Here is an 18,598-nt window from a genome sequence, read left to right on the forward strand (position 1 = left end):
GACAACCTTCATGATAAACAATAACATTCTGCCAGTTTTCTGAATCACCTGCTGTAGCGTGCCAGTGTCTTGTGATTCATGAACCAGTCTGACCAGATCCCTCTGAGCTCTGCACTCTCACCTCATTGATAATATGCTTTATTTCTCGAGCTAAAATGGTCAAATTCACATTTCCCCACATGATGGCCCATTGGTCAGATCTTTGCCCCACTCTGGTAAGAATTTCTTCAATGCCAACAAGGTGAGAGGGGCAACGTTTAAAGAAGACACTCTTTAGGCATCCCGGTGGTGCAGCTGGTAGAGCTGCTGGCTCACAGCGCCAGAGGCCCGGGTTCGATCGAGTGCTGTCTGAGTGGGATTTCTCCAACACTCCAGTTTCCTCCCACATCCGAAAGGCGTGTGAGTTTGAAGGTTAATAGGGAGTGGATGTGAAAGTGGTATAACATAGAACTAGTGTGAACGGGTGATGATCGATGGTCAGTGTGGACAGTGGGTCGAAGGGCCTGTTTCCATGCTGTAGTTCCAAACTAATCTAAACTGAGATGGTTTTATACACAGAGTATTGTGAGAGGCTGGAACACAGTGCCAGGGGAGCCAGGCCTGTGCCTCCTACAGAAAACACTGCAACCTGCGCACCCATGACCAGGTCCTTCCTTGCCATAAAAAAAAGGGCACCGCTCCCAGTTCTTAGTTTAGCTTTGGCCATGAACGGCAGTCAGTTATTGGTTCCTTCCTCTGGTGCTTCGAAACCAAAGTCCCAGCCCTTCTAGCTAATTGGACCTAATAATGAAAGGAGTAAAGGATCACTCGGATCAGCTGCCAGAGGGTATGGTAAATGTTGTGTAGAAACAAGGAAGTTGCTGGTTTACAAAAAGAAAGCGCAAAGTGCTGGAGTAACCTAGCAAGTCAGGCAGCATTTCTGGAGAATGATAGGTGCTGTTTCGTGTTGGGACCCTTCTTCAGATTGATTGTGGGGGGGGGGGGGAGGAAAGCTGGAAGAGATCAGTCTATCTAAAACCCCTCCTCACTTTTATCAACCTGTAATATGCCAGGCTTTGCCCTGTCCATCTGCTCTTTCAGTTTACTTTCCCCCACCCCCCAAAATCAACCAGAAGAGTCCAACCTGAAACTTCGCCAATCCATGTTCTCCTGAGACGCTTAAGAAGGAAGTGCAGATGATGGTTTACACCAAAGATAGACATAAAATGTGTGAGTAACTCAGCAAATCAGACAGCATCTCTGGAGAAAAGAAAAAGGAATAATCCTTTTCTCCAGAGATGCTGCCTGACTTGCTGAGTTGGTCCAGCACTTTGTATGGTCTACGTTTTGCTGAGGCCACTTCAGGCTGGTCACAGATGCTCATCAATCTGTGGTTGCTCATCAGGGAGACCAAGCAGAAGACACGCTTCCACTCTTTCTTTATCTGAACACCCTTGAGGATGGAGAACCTCTTGATGCTTCTCACCAGTGTGTTGGGGAATTGAAGCATTGAAGCACGATGTTGGTGGATCTAACCATGAACGTTTGGGACACAAACAGGAAGTCTATCCGGGACTGGACTGAGCTATCTGAGCCTCGATCAAGTGCATTGGCACTGGGCTTCACCTGCAGGGTTACTCATACTTGGCATCCTTTACCGCTTCAGTCAGGATGCTGGAGCTGCCTTGTGCTGTTCCCTCTGCCAGATTGTCCCGATGAAGTCACGCCACCAGCAAGGATGGGAATTGCTGTAAGCGAGAGGTAGGAGCTTTTCAATCCTTGTCCGAATGAGGCGAAGGACAGAGTTTTGGAAGTCACAAAGCTGTGAGAAAATGGCTGCCAGCCACATAAATAAAAAGCTTAAATAGGTTGAAGCTGAGAGGGCCAAAATGTAAAGGAGATGTACGGGGCAAGTTTTTTTTTCACACGGAGAGTGGTGGGTGTCTGGAAGGTGCAGCCAGGAGTGGTGTTGGAGGCTGGAGAAGTGGTGGAGAAACTCAGTGAATTAGGCACCATCTGTGGAGGGTAATGAAGGGTCCTGACCTGAAGCTCCCCTTGTCCATTCCCTCCACAGATGCTGCCTGACCTGCTGAGTTACTCCCACACTCTGTTGTTTAGTCAAGAGTGTTTAATTGTAGCATGTACTGGGACTATGACAGTGAACTTCTCACTGAAGCTTTACAGGCACACTAAATATCACAAATAACTAGACCAGCGGGATCTGGGGATTCTGATACACAAATCTCTAAGTGCTGAAGATGAATATTAATTCCATTTATAAAATGCATTGGTTTTGTTGCTAGAGAGATAACATTGAAAGTCGCAGAAGTTTGATAACATTTCTGAAGAATCTTAGAGAAGAAATCTTTCCCCAGAGAGTGGGAGGAATGCGGAAGTTGTCCTAACAAGGCACGATTGAGATGAATAGCTTTTGATTTCAATGAAAGATCATTGAAATGAAACATTAACGTTGTCTCCCTCTCCAGGGATGCTGCCTGACCAGCTGAATATTTCCAACGTCTTCTATCTTATTTCAATTTTCACAGCATCGTTTTCCATTAAAATCCAATAGTCTGCGCTGAAAGTATATAATGAAGGGGCAAAATGGAGGAGGAGGGCAGACAGGAACAAAAATATTGGTGCCGAGCTAAACACGTCCTCCTGCACTGTAAGTACTTTAGACGGCCATTTTCCGTCTACCTGTCATTTTTTGGGTGATTGTTTTAATAATAAATACTGCAACTTGAAAAACATCAACATTCGCCTTTTGCAATACAGACTCCAGGAGACCAGAGATTAAGGACTGTTGAATATGTGAACACTGTGATATTTGAATTGGTTGCCTGGTGTTGAAATTTTTGTTTCTATGCTGAAACAATTAAGAAGTGAAAACACTGTTAAATAAATGTACTCAGCTGAACTGAAAGGTCGACACCTGGGTTAAGAACATTGCTGAGCACAATGAGGTGAGAGGGGATTTTTCTAAAGAGGTACTTTTGGATTTGATATGCCCTGATTTCATCTAACAATGCTTTTTCCTTGCAATTAGTTCAGGAATATAGCATAGAAACAGTCCCTTCGGCCCACATCCATGCCCACGTTCCATATACGTAACATCCTTTGTGCGAAGAGATTACCATCAGATTCCTATTAATCTTCCCTCTCACCTTAAATCTATGCCCTCTAGTTCTAGTCTTTCCACACCTTGGTGGAAAAAATGGTACATTCATCCTATATATGCCCCTCATGATTTTATACACATCTGTAAGATCACCCCTCACTCTCCTCTGCTCCAAGGAATAAGTCTGCCCAACCTCTCATAGCATCATAGAGTCCTACCTGCCCTCCGTTTGACCCATATCCCTCTAAACCTGTCTAAAATTTTCTTAATACTTGCCTCAACTACCTCCTCCAGCAGCTCGTTCCACATACCCACCACCCTTTGTGTCAAATTGTTACCACAATTAAATATTTCCCTCTCACCTTAAACCTATGTCCTCGTTCTCAATTCCCCAACTCTGGGTAAGAGACTCTGTGCGTCTACCCGAGCTATACCTCTCATGACATTGTACACGCTCCCTCTAACTCAGTCCCTGGAATCTGGATTCACCCTTGTAAATCGTTTCTGCACTCTTTCCAACTTAATAGTGTCAATATTGATGTGATGTTTACTCTCAGAAATGTATTTCTTCATAAAGTCTGCAGTCACACAGCTAGGTGCCTGATGGCATAGCTCAGACATCCAGGCTACGAGATCAGATTTCCAAAGTTTTCACAAAGAGCTACATTCACAGCCTCAGCACCTCCCCTGGCACTTCACTGCAAGTATAGTACTGGGAGGCACAGTCATAGCTACAGCAGGTGATTTGGATACAGCAGTTTCCTACAGTTAGCACTAAGTGATTGAGCAGGCAATCAATTTTAAACCAACATTAGGTCAAAGGTAAAATTCAAAGTGCTGGAGCAAACTCAGCAGGTCAGGCAGCACCTCTGGAAGGAAACGGATAGGCGATGTTTTGGTTCCGGACCCTTCTGTAGACTGAGGAAGGATCCCAATCTGAAACGTCGCCTATCCATTTCCCTCCACAGATGCTGCCTGACCTGCTGTTCTTCCAGCATGTTGTGTTTTGCTTAAGGGCGGCACGGTAGCGCAGCGGTAGAGTTGCTGCTTTACAGCGAATGGTTCGATCCTGACCACGGGTGCTGCACTGTAAGGAGTTTGTACGTTCTCCCCGTGACCTGCGTGGGTTTTCTCCGAGATCTTCGGTTTCCTCCCACACTCCAAAGACGTACAGGTATGTAGGTTAATTGGCTGGGTAAATGTAAAAATTGTCCCTAGTGGGTGTAGGATAGTGTTAATGTGCGGGGATCGCTGGGCGGCACGGACTTGGTGGGCCGAAAAGGCCTGTTTCCGGCTGTATATATATGATATGATATGATATGATATGATAAATCCACCGTCTGCCGTTTCTTGTGTCCCCATTATTTCAAAGATGTTGCTTGCACTTCAAAAGCAGTTAAATTACAGCAAAGTGTTTTGGTGGGTGGCCTCAGATTGTGGAAGACACTTTGTAAACCAAAGAGGAAGTCCAACTGACCACCACGTGACAACGATGCAGTTTGATAACACGCTCTTTAAATCTTGTGTTTTTAAAAATGAGATATTTGGCCAAGCTTCCAGAATCTTTCTGAGATCATTTGTATTTTTATATCTTCAATTTAACGATAAACGGCCATTCACTGTACCCAGCCTATTATTGCATTGTTTTTGTTATTTAATATGTCATTGCTTTTTCACCCCTAAACGTTCCATCAGCAGTGGGCGTGAGAGGGTATTACACCTTTCTGTGGTGGGAGAGCTCTAAACTGTGGCCTTTCCTCACACAGCCTCTGCACTGGCTGCATCATGCTTCAGCCTGCATCTCAGAATGATCCTGCCTCCAGCATTCAGACCGCTTCTTGCACTGAGAGAGCAGCACTTTGAGGGCAAACCACGGTGTGTTCTTTCACCGAGCTGATGAACTTCCAGCAATTGATATTTCACACTCTGTGTGTTTCTGGAATGAGCTAACAGAGCACAGAATCCTGCATTATGTACCTGTTTGGAACCACTGAATCTCTTTCCAGACCCTCTTGGTAAACACACAATTGGTGCAGATGGCAGTTCCATCCATATAACAGCCACCGTGAGGGCGTGATCGAAGCAGCAAGGCCCTTCTCACCACAAGCCCACAGAGGTCCTGGTGCTTGTGGAGTGTTCTGACAAATAGTTCTAACAGTGTAATAACAAGGAACTACAGATGCTGGTTTATACAAAGAAAGACACAAAATGCTGGAGTAACTCCGGGTCAGGCAATATCTCTGGAGAAAAGGAACAGGCAAAGTTTCGGGTCAGGGTCTGTCTTCAGACTAATTTCAGTTATGAAGTTACGCCTGGGAACCATCCAGCAAAATTCATTATCTCCTTTTCCCGAAGAGATTCTTTGCAAACTGTTGCCCGATCAACCTGTGGCCATGTTTCTCTGAGTAACATTTCCTATGAGAAGCTGGATAGGTAAGCTTTAGAGACCCAAACGACCCGAAATGTCACCTGTTCCTTTTCTCCAGAGATGTTGCCTGACCCACTGAGTTACTCCAGCTTTGTGTGTCTATCCAAGGTTTCGAGGGATATGGGTCAAACGCAGGCAGGTGGTACTACTGTAGATGGGGTATCTTGGTCAGCATGGGCAAGTTGGGCCAAAGGGCTTGTTTCCCTGCTGTATGACTCTATGATTCTGTCGATGATCAACCTGTGGCCATGTTCCTCTGCGTAAACCTTCTTCTGAGAAGCTGGACAGGAAAGGTTTAAAATGACAAGATTGAGATTGACAGGTTCTTGATTAGTAAGGGTAACAAAGGTTATGGAGATAAGGCAGGAGAATGGGATTGGGATGGAACGATAGATCAGCCATAATTGAATGGTGAAGTACACTTGATGGGCTGAATGGCCTAATTCTGCTCCTACAACTTATGATTTATGAATGGATACGAAAGATTTTGAGGGATATGGGTCAAATACGGGCAACTGGGATTAATTTAAATAGGCATCTTGGATTGCATGGATGGGTTGGGCCAAAGGCCTGTTTCTGTGCTATATGACTCCATGACAACATGTTTCAACTGAATGGAATGGTCCGTACATCGCTGGTGACAGACACACCCTCAACACACTGGGTGCTTGCAGACATAAGACCTACTCAGTTTAAAATATCCACACACACGCAAATGTGGCAATCAGCGTGAGAGCTACATTGGGCACATTTATTCCCTGAGTTTTGTATATCGAATCACCAAGGCCACAATCCATTCCAGATCTCTGAACGAATTGAAAGGTGATTTCTTATTTCAAATGTACAATACGAACAGTATGTCTTTCTAAACATTCAAGGTATCAAGTTCATGGATTATACACAGTAGCAGTAATGCCACATGTAGCTCCTTTGAAGAATACATGTTGGGCCGAAGGGCCTGTTTCCGTTCTATATGAACTCCTTCCATCGGGCAGACGATACAAGGCCTTCTACGCCTGCACTTCCAGACTCAGGAACAGCTTCATCCCCAGGGCCATAGCTGCTATGAACCGGTCCTGCTGAGCCGGATGGTCACATCGCACAGTGATCCGGCACAGATCTACGTGGACTTTATTCTGTTTTAAAACTGTTACAATTTGTTTAATTGGGTTGTTTAAATTAATACTGACTAGCTAATTAAATTATTGCATCGTATGGGAGGCGCATTCCAAATCTCGTTGTACCCCTGTACAATGACAATAAAGATATATTGTATTGTATTGTATTGATGAGAGTCTCCCCTGAGCATCCGATTAACCAGGAAAGACAATCCCAGTTGGTCCAACCACTCCCTGCAGTTTAAGCCCTCTAATCCAGGCATTATTCTGGTAAACCTCTTCTGCACCCTCTCCAAAGCCTCCACGTCCTGTAATGTAACATCACAGGGAGGACGAGTTTGAAAACTCCCTTTTAAGGGGTTACTGAGAATTACAGCATTCTCATTTTAATGCAAGCCAACGAGAGGGAAGGAGGAAGGGTTTGTAATGTGTTCTCGCTGTAGTCGTGTACGTGCAGAGCCGTGGGCGCACTGTGGAGTACACACACACACACGTTATGTACATACAGTACTGTAACTGAGCCTGAGATGGGTGGAACCCCCGCTCGCGTGTTAGGGAGGGGACAACTGGATGTCTTTCACGCGTCCTTCCTCTTCCTCTCAATCAGCCTGCGAGCAAACCCCGTGCAAACCTTGGCGTGCGGCTGTGGAGGATTTCATGCCGTTGCTCCATCTTCCTCGCCACCAGCGTCTGATGACAGAGGGCAGATTCTGCGGTGAGTGCCTACCGTTGTCAACACTCCTCTCGCAACCCCTTGGATCAGTGTGATTAATTTCCCTTTGCAGAGCAGCGGAGGTTTGCAATTGTGCACAGTCAGCTAACTTCTGTTTGTGGCGAAACCCCAGGAGCGTTAACCGTGCATCGGGGGCGGTAGATGCATTCACAATATCTGCAGACGCGTTTTGCCCGTCCATAATTGTATTCCAAAAGCCGGCGCCTTTTTGCTTAAAACAAAAGCAAGCCCTGAAATAGTGTAGACAGATTGCAGCATTTAACATGTGAGGATTGAAATAATGCTGGTCGTTTTACTATTAGTAACAACGTAACAAAAATATGTGGCATGCTGATTGTCCTTTAAAAAAAATCCTATTGGAAGCAAGTTATTTAGAATGACTTATTTTGGATTAAAGGGGATACACTGGAGCTTGGCGAGTTGTGGCAGAGGCGGGAGGGAGGGAGGGAGGGGGGGGGTGTGGAGTCATTGTGGATGTAAACATGATCTCATTGAGATTGGTGTATGAAAATAACTGCAGATGTTGGTACAAATCGAAGGTGTTTATTCACCAAATGCTGGAGTAACTCAGCGGGTCAGGCAGCATCTCAGGAGAGAAGGAATGGGTGACGTTTCGGGTCGAGACCCTTCTTCAGACTTGAGATTGCTGGTGAGTTTGAGGGGCGGTGCTGCACCTTGGAGTTGAACTTGGGGCAACGCACCAGGAACTGGCGAAGTGTTTACAAAATGGCAGTGTTTGTAGCAAAGCGAGCCCATGACTTTGTTTTTGAGAGAGATTTTGGGTCAACTCCCTTTTCCCAGTACCACTCTTTCCCCGTTGGGCCCGTCCTCGTAGGGATTCCATTGTAACCGGGAGGAGGGGAGGGAGGGAAGGGGGAGGGAGGGAGGAGGGAGGAGGGGAGGGAGGGAAGGGGGAGGGAGGGAGGAGGGAGGAGGGGAGGGAGGGGGGAAGGGAGGGGGGAAGGGGAGGGCGGAAAGGGGGGGAGGGGGGAAAGTCTGATATTTGCTGGCTGTGTTTTTCTTTTTTCTTTTTTTTGGTGATGTAGGTGTTTCAGACAAGGTGCGTATTTATTATCCTTCCTTATTGCCCTTGGGGAGTGGGGGTAGGGTGGCTGGAATGGGGGGGCACAGTGGCACAGCTGGTAGAGCCGCTGCCTCACACCGGTAGGGGCTCGGGTACGATCCTGACCTTGGGTGCTGTCTATGTGGACTGCGTGGGTCTCCTCCAGATGCTCCAGATTACTCCCACGCCTGAAAGATGTGTGAGTTTGTAGGTTAATTGGCCTCTGTAAATTGCCCTGACTAGGGAGTGGATGAGAAAGTGGGATAACAGAGAACCAGTGTGAACGGGTGATCGGTGGACTCGATGGGCCGAAGGGTCTGTTTCCATGTTGTGTCTCATAATAATAATAATAATAAAAGTTGGGGTGGGGGAAGTGGGGCTGAAATTGCTGCAGGGCTTCTCATGATTTCTCGCTCGGGCCTAAAGTTGCAGATTGGGAGCCAGTGGACAGATAGAGCAGTGGGATGGTCACCGAGCCAGGGCGGTGAGACCTTGCAGATGGTGCTGTTCTCATGTACCCACTGACCTTGTCCTTGGTGGTGAGGAGTTTGGCCGTGTTCTCGGAGTGGTCTCAGCAAGTAACTACAGTGTGTGTTGTAGATGATGCACGCTGCAGCCACGGTGCACTGATGGTGGGGGTCGGGGTCTCACTCCTTGATTGGAAGGGGGCTGCAGTAACTCAGTGGGTCAGGCAGCATCTAGTGAGGGAACGTACAAATGTTGTTTTAGCTCAGGACCCTGATTAAAGTCAGTTTCAAAGGGGGGGGGGGGGAGAAAGCTGGAAAAGAGAGATGGGGGTGGGACAAAGCCTGGCAAGCCATAGGTGTGTGGGTAAAATAAAATGCTGGAGTTACTCAGCAGGTCAGGCACCATCTGTGGAAGACATGGACAGGCGTTTAGGGTCAGAACCCTTCAAACATTTCTTCAAAGCGGCCACACTTTGAGGAGATTTTGTTGTGGAGCACTAAAATGCAGACACCAGGAACTACAGTCTGAAGAAGGGTCCCAACCTGAAACGTCACCTATCTGTGTCCTCCAGGGATGCTGCCTGACCGGCTGAGTTACTCCACCAATCTGTGCCTTCTGTCGTTTGATAGCTTTGCTATCAGCAGGAAAGCTTAGGAAATCACTTGATGCTCCGTAATCTTTATGCCGCTGTGTGTATCCACACATGTAAGGGGTGCCTTTGTTGTTTGATTATCCTGTTGTTGTGCTTGGCAATATCTCTGGTGTCTGACATATCTATTCAGCTGCTGGGCACTGCTTTATGCCACCAGAGGTTCTGAGGTTGGGGATGTGCTAGCCCTGATGGAGCTGCATGTTCCTGCCCCATCACGTACTTGGTGTTCTGTTCACTTCTCTGCACAGACACGTATCTCATGTTGGAGCCAGCTGTCGATCCGTCTCCCTGGTTTCAGTTAATGCTTTGCCATTGGCTGGTGCTCTGGCAGGGAGAGTCTGATGAAGTTACATGAAAGGGGGGGTAAAAATAAAGCTCAGCGGGGAGGGGTGGAGTGTGGTAGCAAGGTACAGACCAGCAGGACTTTTGTGCCTGTGGATGAAATGTTATCTGAGTAAAATAAACATGAAAACGTTGGAGACAATACTCATGCAGAACTGTAAATGTAAATATACCATGGTGAATAGATAATGCTAGCTCTGGGTAATATAAAGCAGAAACTTGAATCATTGAAAGATACAACAGAGAAATAGACCCTTTAGCCCACTGAGTCCGTGCCAACCATCGAATACCACCCACACTAGTTCTTTGTTATCCCTCTTTTTCATCCACTTCCTTCACACGAAAGAGGCAATTTACAGAATCCAATTAACCTACAATCCTGCACGCCTTTGATGTGGGAGGAAACTGGAGCACCCGGAGGAAGCCCAAGCACTCACAGGGAGAACGTGCAAACTCCACACAGATGGTATCGAGATAGGGGTCAGCACGCACTCGGTGGGTGAAAGGGCCTGTTTCCGTTCCGTACCTTTCAATGATTCAGGAGTTTGACTGTTTTAGTTGATTCAGAGGGGCTCTACCAGCTGCATCACTGTTCACTGTTTTGCGTGTCATATAATTTCCTTTTAAGGAAGTGCAATAAAGGAGCAGAATGGATCGTGATGCGAGCATCTGATAACTATTTTTTTCTGTCCTTAGGTGAACGTATTTTGCAAGACGGTTCGGTAAAGCTGGCGATATCAGCATTGGAACATGGCAGAGGAGGACCTGATCTTTAAGATTGAAGGAGTTGGCGATGGGCGTAGAAACTCTGGAGATGACAGTGATGATGAAGAGCAGTACCTTATCTGTCCCATTACCGACTATGACGATCACAATAAGACAAACAAGATTTACAATCGCAATTACTTAAAGGGGAAATTTTGTGAAACTTCCAGCTCCCCTGTAAGGTCATTCAACTTTAAGGTACCAAATTCAAATTCCTCCTTTTTTGAATTCCTACTTCTTTTCTTTTGATGACTGTGTTTTCACATGCAAATGATGCTTGTGGTTTTAACCAGCATTCACTGCAGTGAATGAGAGTCTTGCCTGCATGTATAGTTGCAGACACTTGGAGCCTTCTAACGCACTAACTCTGGTTGTTTACGACCGTGGGCTGCTCTGATGGGGCATGCGCAGTGTTACCTGGAGATGAGGTCAGAGTATGTATTTTAATGAACCTGTTATCCAGCTTTGAGTGTTTACAGATTAACCAGGTGGCAACTGCAGTGCACTGTAAGATTTGTCCATATACAATTGGACACCAGGGATATGAAAACTTAGAAAGACTTGCTGCCTTTTGTTATCAAAGACTTGTGATTTGTGTGGGTGATAGTCACATAGCTAGACAGCACGGAAACGGGCCCTTTGGCCCAACATGTCCATGCTGTCCCGGTTGGCATACCGCGGTCGTCCCACCTACCTGCATTTGGTCCGTAGCCCTCTAAACACTTGCTATCCATATTTCTGTCTATTAAAGACGTAATAAAACTCGTAATGGTACCCACTTCTGTAGCTTCTTCTGGCAGCACGTGATGTGTGGCCTTAATTGGTGACCTGTTCCGGGTTAAAATCCCACGTCTGAGATTCCAGCGGAAAAATCCAAAGTGATCCAGTTCATCGTGGGGAGATTTGCCCCGTAGGAAGTGCTGGGGTTCGGATGAAACAGATCTTTATGTAAGAATCCCATAGTGAACTTTTGAAGAACAGAGGGGAGTTCTTGTGCTGTGGTCAACATTTACCCATTAATCAACGTCACTGATATGGGTCAAAATAAAAATTGTTCTGAAAAGCGGCAGATAGACTGTTGGAGTGATATGATATCAACGTCACTGATATGGGTGATCTGGTCACTTATTGATTGCCCACTGAGTCCAGACCTGTTGTACTTCGTGGTCCGGTACCTGTTGTACCTTTAGTGACTCTGGACGGACCACAAGTACACGTGTATAAAAGGTTACATTGCTGGAGCTCAACTCCAGGCTGTTTATTCCGTGGCCACCTGCATCCAGAGTGACCGCCTAATCACACCCATCACTTATATACACAGCCATACAAAGTAGTTCTTGGATACACAAAGTAGTCCCAGCAATATCACAACATCCCCCTCGTCTTATATATTACAACATCCCCCTTGTCTTATATAAAATTGTTTTCTTTACCATTCGAGGGCTAAAATATATTTAACAAACAAAACCAAAACACCATTGCTTTTTGCAAACAAAACCAATAACACAACTAAACACGATTAAACACAATTGTTTTTTTCGCCATCATGGTGGTCACTCCTCTGCGGAATTTCACTCATCGCCGGGTGGTCACTCATCTCCGGGTGGTCACTCATCTCCGTGTGGTCACTCACTCTGTGTGGTCACTCACTCCGTGTGGTCACTCACTCCGTGTGGTCACTCACTCTGTGTGGTCACTTACTCTGGGTGGTCACTCACTCCGTGTGGTCACTCCACAGATATATACATTTATACAAAAGCATCAAATATAATACATTAAGCTTTCAGTACACAGATCACTACACAGGTCATTAAACACAAAATATTCATTTTGTTCCATATCTTCCCCTCAAGAAGACGTGCTGTGTAGATCAAACGTAGTGTAGGCTCTAGATGCTCCACCACCATGATTTGCCTGCCACTGCTGGCCTCCCACTGCTGGGCTCCCACTGCTGGGCTGGCACTGCTGGGCTCCCACTGCTGGGCTGGCACTGCTGGGCTCCCACTGCTGGGTTGGCACTGCTGGGCTCCCACTGCTGGGTTGGCACTGCTGGGCTCCCACTGCTGGGCTCCCACTGCTGGGTTGGCACTGCTGGGCTCTCACTGCTGGGCTCCCACTGCTGGGTTGGCACTGCTGGGCTCCCACTGCTGGGTTGGCACTGCTGGGCTCTCACTGCTGGGCTGGCACTGCTGGGCTCCCACTGCTGGGCTGGCACTGCTGGGCTCCCACTGCTGGAATCGCGGTGCGATCGCGCCTCCGCTGCAGTGCGCGCTGGCCCCGCCCACAGGTGCTCCCCGGCAGCTGTCGTTCAACTTTTCGAACGCGCTGCCGCTGGCCCCGCCCACAGGTGCTCCCCGGCCCCGCCCACAGGTGCTCCCGGCAGCTGCCGCGCAATTCCAACGCGCTGCCGCTGCCTCGGGCCCAGGGCCGGCCCGACTCTACGGTCGACGCGCCTGGGTGAGTATTTAGTGCCTCGGCCTTACCGGCCGCCGCACACCTCCGTGGGTGTCGGTCTCCTCCGGGGCTCTCCCGGTTGCCGCACACCACCGTGGGTGTCGGTCTCCTCCAGGGCTCTCCCAGTCGCCGCACACCTCCGTGGGTGTCAGCCTCCCCCGGTCGCCGCACACCTCCGTGGGTGTCGGTCTTACCCGGTCACCGCACACCTCCGTGGGTGTCGGGTCTCCCGGTCTTACCGGTCGCCGCACACCTCCGTGGGTGTCGGGTCTCCCGGTCTTACCGGTCGCCGCACACCTCCGTGGGTGTCGGGTCTCCCGGTCTTACCCGGTCACCGCACACCTCCGTGGGTGTCGGGTCTCCCGGTCTTACCGGTTGCCGCACACCTCCGTGGGTGTCGGGTCTCCCGGTCGCCGCATACCTCCGTGGGTGTCAGCCTCCCCCGGGGCTCTCCCGGTCGCCGCACACCTCCGTGGGTGTCGGTGTCCTCCGGGGCTCTCCCGGTCGCCGCACACCTCCGTGGGTGTCGGTCTTCCCCGGTCACCGCACACCTCCGTGGGTGTCGGTCTCCTCCGGGGCTCTCCCGGTTGCCGCACACCACCGTGGGTGTCGGTCTCCTCCAGGGCTCTCCCAGTCGCCGCACACCTCCGTGGGTGTCAGCCTCCCCCGGTCGCCGCACACCTCCGTGGGTGTCGGTCTTACCCGGTCACCGCACACCTCCGTGGGTGTCGGGTCTCCCGGTCTTACCGGTCGCCGCACACCTCCGTGGGTGTCGGGTCTCCCGGTCTTACCGGTCGCCGCACACCTCCGTGGGTGTCGGGTCTCCCGGTCTTACCCGGTCACCGCACACCTCCGTGGGTGTCGGGTCTCCCGGTCTTACCGGTTGCCGCACACCTCCGTGGGTGTCGGGTCTCCCGGTCGCCGCATACCTCCGTGGGTGTCAGCCTCCCCCGGGGCTCTCCCGGTCGCCGCACACCTCCTTGGGTGTCGGTGTCCTCCGGGGCTCTCCCGGTCGCCGCACACCTCCGTGGGTGTCGGTCTTCCCCGGTCACCGCACATCTCCGTGTGTGTCGGGTCTCCCGGTCTCCTCCGGTTGCCGCACACCTCCATGGGTGTCGGTCTTCCCCGGTCACCGCACATCTCCGTGTGTGTTGGGTCTCCCGGTCTTCCCCGGTCACCGCACATCTCCGTGTGTGTCGGCTCTCCCGGTCTCTCCCCCGCGAAGCAGTCGCAGGCTTCTAATCTCGGGCCTACACAGGTGCTGGGGCGCGACGTGGGCCAACACGCACCTCCCCCAGCAGCTTGCAGCGTCACGTAGGCAACTCGGCGCCGACTACTGAGCAGGTTACTATACCAACACACACTGGCTCTGTCGGGATGCACTCCAAACGTCCCGTACCGAGCTGGAAACTTTTCTTTTGTTTTGTTTCCCTTCAGGGCTTTTTTTCTTCTTTTTTTTTTCTTTTTAACCTTTTCTGCTCGGGCATGCTTCATTCCCTCCCTAGGTGAAACACCAAGCCGCTGCCACCATGTTGTACTTCGTGGTCCGGTACTTGTTGTACCTTTGTTGTGACTCTGGAAGGACCACGAGTACACATGTTTATGATGTTATCATGGTGGAGCTTAACTCCAGGCTGTTTATTCCAAGCACCCGGCGATGAGTGAAATTCCGCAGAGGAGTGACCACCATGATGGTGAAAAAAGCAATTGTGTTTAATTGTGTTTAGTTGTGTTATTGGTTTTGTTTGCAAAAAGCAATGGTGTTTTGGTTTTGTTTGTTAAATATATTTTAGCCCTCGAATGGTAAAGAAAACAATTTTATTTAAGACAAGGGGGATGTTGTAATATATAAGACAAGGGGGATGTTGTGATATTGCTGGGACTACTTTTTGTTAACCTTCTTTTTTTTTTCTTTCTTACGCACTTGTTAACTTTTTTTATTGGGGTTTTTGTTGTTTTCCTTTTCTAGGCTAAACACCCAAACCGCTGCCACCATGTTGTACTTCGTGGTCCGGTACCTGTTGTACCTTTGTTGTGACTCTGGAAGGACCTCGAGTACACATGTTTAAGATGTTATCATGGTGCAGCTTGTACTCCAGGCTGTTTATTCCAAGGCCGCCTGGATCCAGAGTGACTGCCTAATCACACCCATCACTTATATACACAGCCATACAAAGTAGTTCTTGGATACACAAAGTAGTCCCAGCAATATCACAACAAGACCGACCATCAATCACCCGTTCACACTCGTTCTATGTTATCCCACTTTCTCATTCACTACACACTTGGGGCAATTTTACAGAGGCCAATTAGCCTACAAACCTGCAAATCTTTAGGATGTGGGAGGAAACCGGAGCACCCGGAGGAAGCCCACGTGGTCATTGGGAGAGCGTGCAAACTCCACACAGACAGCCCCTGAGGTCAGGATTGAACCTGGGTCTTTGGCGCTATGAGACAGTGCTTCTACCAGCTATGCCACTGTGCGTGCTGTGCCAAATTACAGCAGCAACTGCACTTTTTCTTTGAATTACAAATTTATTGTAAAATACTTTGGAATAACTAGAAATGGCCTTTGCCTGGTCTGCAGTAATGAAAGTCTTTCCTGTCCCACTGCAGATATCTGCCCAAATGGGGCCAACCGGTTTGTTATAGGTTTGAGAATACTAAGGGTAGAGGAGAGGGGAATATGAGCTGTGTAAAATCATTTTCGGAGGTTTGCTGGTAGATCAATCTGCTTTATGTCACTTTTTTTCCAAATCGGGACCAAATTCCCACGAGCTTGCCAGAAACTTTACAAACATTTAAACCAAAACTGAGTTTGAAAAATAAGTCTCCATCTTGTGCTCAAATCTAAAGCAGTATCTTTGTTTCTGTCGGGGGAGGGGGGAGCAAAACATGGAGCATTAATTCTGTTCACGCCTGACCTGCTGAGTATTTCCAGCACTTTGTACTTTTGCATTTAATTACTTTAATTAAAAAGGTAATCGGCAGAGGGTCTGAGAAATGTTTTGATCAAATCAGTGTGTGGTGTAGTCAGCTTTCAGTTAACTGTTGGTGTTTTGTACCATTTCATGGAGAAAACCAAACCTCTGGTAATGCCGTCCAAATAAACCAAAAACATTTACAGGGACTTTTTCCTTAATCAGAAACAGAGGTATTGTAACCCTGCCAATGATAACAGTAACAGGCAATGCTTTTTTGTTTCTAATAATAATTTTGATTTTTGTATTTTAAAATGATCTTACATGTATCCTTCAGAATCACGAGACCTGTCCTAAGTCTGGCTCATTAGCTGACCGCGGTTGGGTAGGTCCAATATATGTAATCATTTCTTCACTGACACCATCTTGTCACCGATCTGTTTAATGTGTGATAAGTACTTTCCTGCATGTCGTCATTAATTCTCCTTTCATTTTGTTTGAACCATGTTTCATCTCCTTCCTTCCCCTGGAACCCAACACTGCAGAACTCTTCTCCTCGCTCCCAACCTCTCTCCAGTCTCTCCACCTCTTGTCTCTGCACCCACCTTAAGATTCCTCATAGACTCGGTTAATGCGTCTGTGTTACTTGTCCGAATGTCATGTTACGGTTCTGTGTAAATTGAGGTTGGAAATGCTCCGGTACAATCCTTGGAATGCTTTCCTAATGTTAAAGGAGCAGTACCAATGAAACAGTAGAGACAAAGAAGGCCAGATGCTGGTATTTACCAAAGATAGACACACAGTGCCTGAGTAACTCAGCGAGTCAGGTAGCGTCTCTAGAGAAAAAGGATAGGTGACGTTTCAAGTTGGGACCCTTCTTCAGACTGGAGACCCTCCTTCCAGTCTATCTGCAGTTTGTTTTTGTCATCTTTAGGGTTTGAAATCTGTTCCTGATGTCACCTATCGCTTCCTGATTTCTTGTTGTTTGTATCAGTTTGAAAAGAATTGTGATGGTGATTCCAACAGTTAAACATGTTGATAAACCCCGTGCAGTGCTTCTGTTTATTTTCGGGGTGTGTTAGAAGGACAGTTCTGGTTTTACTCTGTGATATTTGCAGATAAAGAGCAGTTAAAGGTTGCAAATGTGAGTTGCATGTAATAAACAGGACATTAGTGTTGATGTGAGGATTGTGCTGTGCTCTGTATGAGGTAGTGCCATTGACACAGGGAGCACCAGCTGTACTGTTACAAATGATTCTGGCGATGCTGTTTAAAAACAAAACATTTCAACAAAACGTGGTTGGTGTTTTATTAACTCTTCATAAATTTGGATTTGACAGTGTTTGTCATTTTAGAATTTAGAACATGGAAAAGTGTAGCACAGGAACCTTTGGTCCAACTTGCCCACTCCGACTAGCATGCCTCATGTACACTAGCCACACCTGCCCATATTTGGTCTCTAAACCTTTCCTATCCACATACTTGTCCAAATGTCTCTTAAATATTTTGATAGTACCTTCCTCCAGCAGCTCGCTCCATATACCCACGACCCTAGTGCAAAAAAAAAGGTTCTAAAATTTGTCATTTTAGAACTGAGAACATAGAAAAGTATAGCACAGGAACAGGCCCTTCAGCCCACCATGTCTGTGCCAAACATGAAGCCATTAAACTAATCTCATCTGCCTGCACGTGATCTATATCCCTCCATTCCCTGCATATCCAAAAGCCCCTTAAACCCCACTATCCTCCACCACCTCTGGCAGCGTGTTCCATTCACCCATCACTCTGTTTAAAAAAAACTTGCCCCGCACATCTCCTTTAAATTTTGCCACTCTCACCTTAAATCTATGCCCTCTGTCTTGTGACATTTCCAAGAAAAGCTTGACTTACCCTATCCATGCCTCGCGTAGTTTCATATACAATCCACGTCTGTCCAATCTCTCCTTGTAGCCAATACCCTCTAATCCGGGCAGCACTCTGGTTAACTTGTGAACCAAATATCAAATTATTTCTGAGTAGTCAGATAGTGGATTATATGTGTTCTAGTAAACAGGCTATGGAATCGCAGTTATCACTTCATGTCGGGCTCGTTATTCAAGATCAGTCCACATCAGGGCAGGAGCTGAGCTTTGGGTGAGCCTAGCCAAGCCTCAGGCAGAGTTTGTGTGACCTCTCTACTGTCTGAGTGAATGTGTTGACATTTATTTATCAGATCAGTAGTTAGAAGAGAGCCAGAGCATCATTCTACATTGTCATCTCTTGCTGTGGCCTCGTTCCCTGCTTAAGGCTTGTGGGGACGAGGGCTGACCGCTCGGCCAGAGTTAGTGTGTCCGTGTGTGCTCCATGCTGTGATGCAGGCAGGAAACGCAGGCAGCTGTTCGCAAATCAAAGGGCTGGGGTGAGTCGGAGGAGACGGTAAATGGTCCAGTTCAATTTGAAGCCACAGAACACACTGCAGACTTCATCCGTGCCAGCTGGGTTTCCCCTTTGGGAATTACATCATTGTGATTATGCTGTGAGAATTGGCTTGAAGGTCCATGAGTACAGTTCCATT

General features: G+C 47.8%; 1 protein-coding gene across 4 annotated transcripts in view; it reads left to right on the forward strand.

Moving 5' to 3' along the window:
* The first annotated feature begins 7,061 nt into the window (after positions 1-7,061).
* Positions 7,062-18,598, forward strand: part of eef2k (eukaryotic elongation factor 2 kinase) — a 44,459-nt gene continuing 32,922 nt past the window's right edge. The window contains exons 1-3 of one of the 4 annotated variants that reach the window (XM_078418043.1): positions 7,062-7,361; positions 10,601-10,867; positions 16,382-16,429. In XM_078418043.1, coding sequence (XP_078274169.1) covers positions 10,655-10,867; positions 16,382-16,429 — 261 coding nt within the window. In that variant the 5' untranslated portion in view covers positions 7,062-7,361; positions 10,601-10,654. Of the gene's footprint in view, positions 7,362-7,906; positions 8,029-10,600; positions 10,868-16,381; positions 16,430-18,598 lie in introns of those variants that run through there. The other 3 variants (XM_078418039.1, XM_078418040.1, XM_078418042.1) reach the window with 3 other exon arrangements.

Source organism: Rhinoraja longicauda, chromosome 21 (genome assembly GCF_053455715.1).
Source record: "Rhinoraja longicauda isolate Sanriku21f chromosome 21, sRhiLon1.1, whole genome shotgun sequence".
Classification (NCBI taxonomy): Eukaryota; Metazoa; Chordata; class Chondrichthyes; order Rajiformes; family Arhynchobatidae; genus Rhinoraja; species Rhinoraja longicauda.